This window comes from Carlito syrichta, unplaced genomic scaffold (assembly GCF_000164805.1).
Source record: "Carlito syrichta isolate Samal-C Ts95f unplaced genomic scaffold, Tarsius_syrichta-2.0.1 Scaffold120461, whole genome shotgun sequence".
NCBI classification, from domain to species: domain Eukaryota; kingdom Metazoa; phylum Chordata; class Mammalia; order Primates; family Tarsiidae; genus Carlito; species Carlito syrichta.
The window spans coordinates 21,169-22,480 of record NW_007064557.1 but is presented as its reverse complement, the minus strand read 5'-3'; the positions used below and the strand labels follow the sequence as shown (position 1 = coordinate 22,480).

The window sequence follows — 1,312 nt, the reverse complement described above, 5'->3', positions numbered from 1 at the left end:
CGATGGTGCTTCCGCGGGAGGAGAAGCTGAGCCAGGACGAGATCGTGCTGGGCACCAAGGCCGTCATCCAGGGGCTGGAGACCCTGCGCGGGGAGCATCGCGCCCTGCTGGCTCCCCTGGTCGCGCCGGAGGCCGGCGACACCGAGCCTGGCTCGCAGGAGCGCTGCGTCCTCCTGCGACGCTCCCTGGAGGCCATTGAGCTGGGCCTGGGGGAGGCCCAGGTAGGTGGGTCTGGGGCACCGGGGTGGAGGGATGGAGCCTCCCAGGGAACCCCGGGAACAGAATCCGAGCAGGGACCCATCGGTTCCCAGCAGCCCCGTGTTAGGACCCCGGTACATGTCTTGTGAAGAAATGAATACACTTCGGCAGACCCAGCCCTGCCCCGGGAGACCCGGGTCACCTCCCACGCAGAGCCCTGTTCCTGGCTCCGCTCTGCCTAACAGACAGGACGGAATAGGAGAAAAGAAAGGAAATCCTTAAGGAATTGTAGCCCACCACAAATGCATTAACATAGGTTATCAAGGGCATGTTAGGTGCCAGGCAGCGTTGTTAGGTGCAGGGGATACAGGGCGACAAAGCAAAAAAGCGCCAGACACACACATACCGAAATAACTGATTGTTTCACATTGTGATAAGGTCTCCAAAGAAAAGAACAAGCTCTCTGATAGCTTGTAGCAAGGAGTCTTGTCTATTGGTCAGGCAAGACTTCTCTGAGGAAACGACAAACAGAAACCTGAAGGAAGAAATGAACCAGCCTCCAGAAAAGGGAGGAAGGAGAGAGCTTGCATGTGCAAAGGTCCTGAGGAAGGAAAGAGTTGTGATGGGGGAATTAAGAGAACTGTGTGAGCAGGGCTTTGCTTTATGGGGAAGGAGAGAGGGAAAGAAGAGGCCAGTGGAGAAGCCAAGTGCCAGATCATGGCCTTGTTAGTTTGGGTTCTGTTCACAGGAAACCAGAAAGCCTCTGGAGGGCTTTAAACAGGCAGAGCACACAGTCTGACTTGGGTTTCTAAAACTCCCCGTAGCTGAGATGTACAGAAGACACTTCAGTGGGTCAAGGTTGGAAGCGGGTAGCAAGTAGTCAGGCAGCTACTCCTGGAATTCAAATGAGGGTTGGTGCTTGGAATAAGGGGGTGGCTACAAGGGTGGGGAGAAGGGGACGCATTCTAGAAGGCAGTCCAGCGGGACTGAGGGTGGAGTAAGGGAGAGATGAGGGCAGCATCCCTTCCAGGTTTGTGGTTTAAGAAGTTTAGGGAGAGCCGGGCTCCGTGGCTCAGCCTGTAATCCCGCACCTTTGGGAGGCTGAGGTGAGTGG

General features: G+C 56.0%; 1 protein-coding gene across 2 annotated transcripts in view; it reads left to right on the top strand.

The window, feature by feature from the left end:
- Window position 1: 1 nt before the first annotated feature.
- Window positions 2-1,312, top strand: part of KLC2 (kinesin light chain 2) — an 8,985-nt gene continuing 7,674 nt past the window's right edge. Inside the window, exon 1 of one of the 2 annotated variants that reach the window (XM_008048007.2) lies at window positions 2-221. In XM_008048007.2, the coding sequence (XP_008046198.1) occupies window positions 3-221 (219 nt within the window). In that variant the 5' untranslated portion in view covers window position 2. The remainder of the gene's footprint in view (window positions 222-1,312) is intronic. The other variant, XM_021707541.1, reaches the window with a different exon arrangement.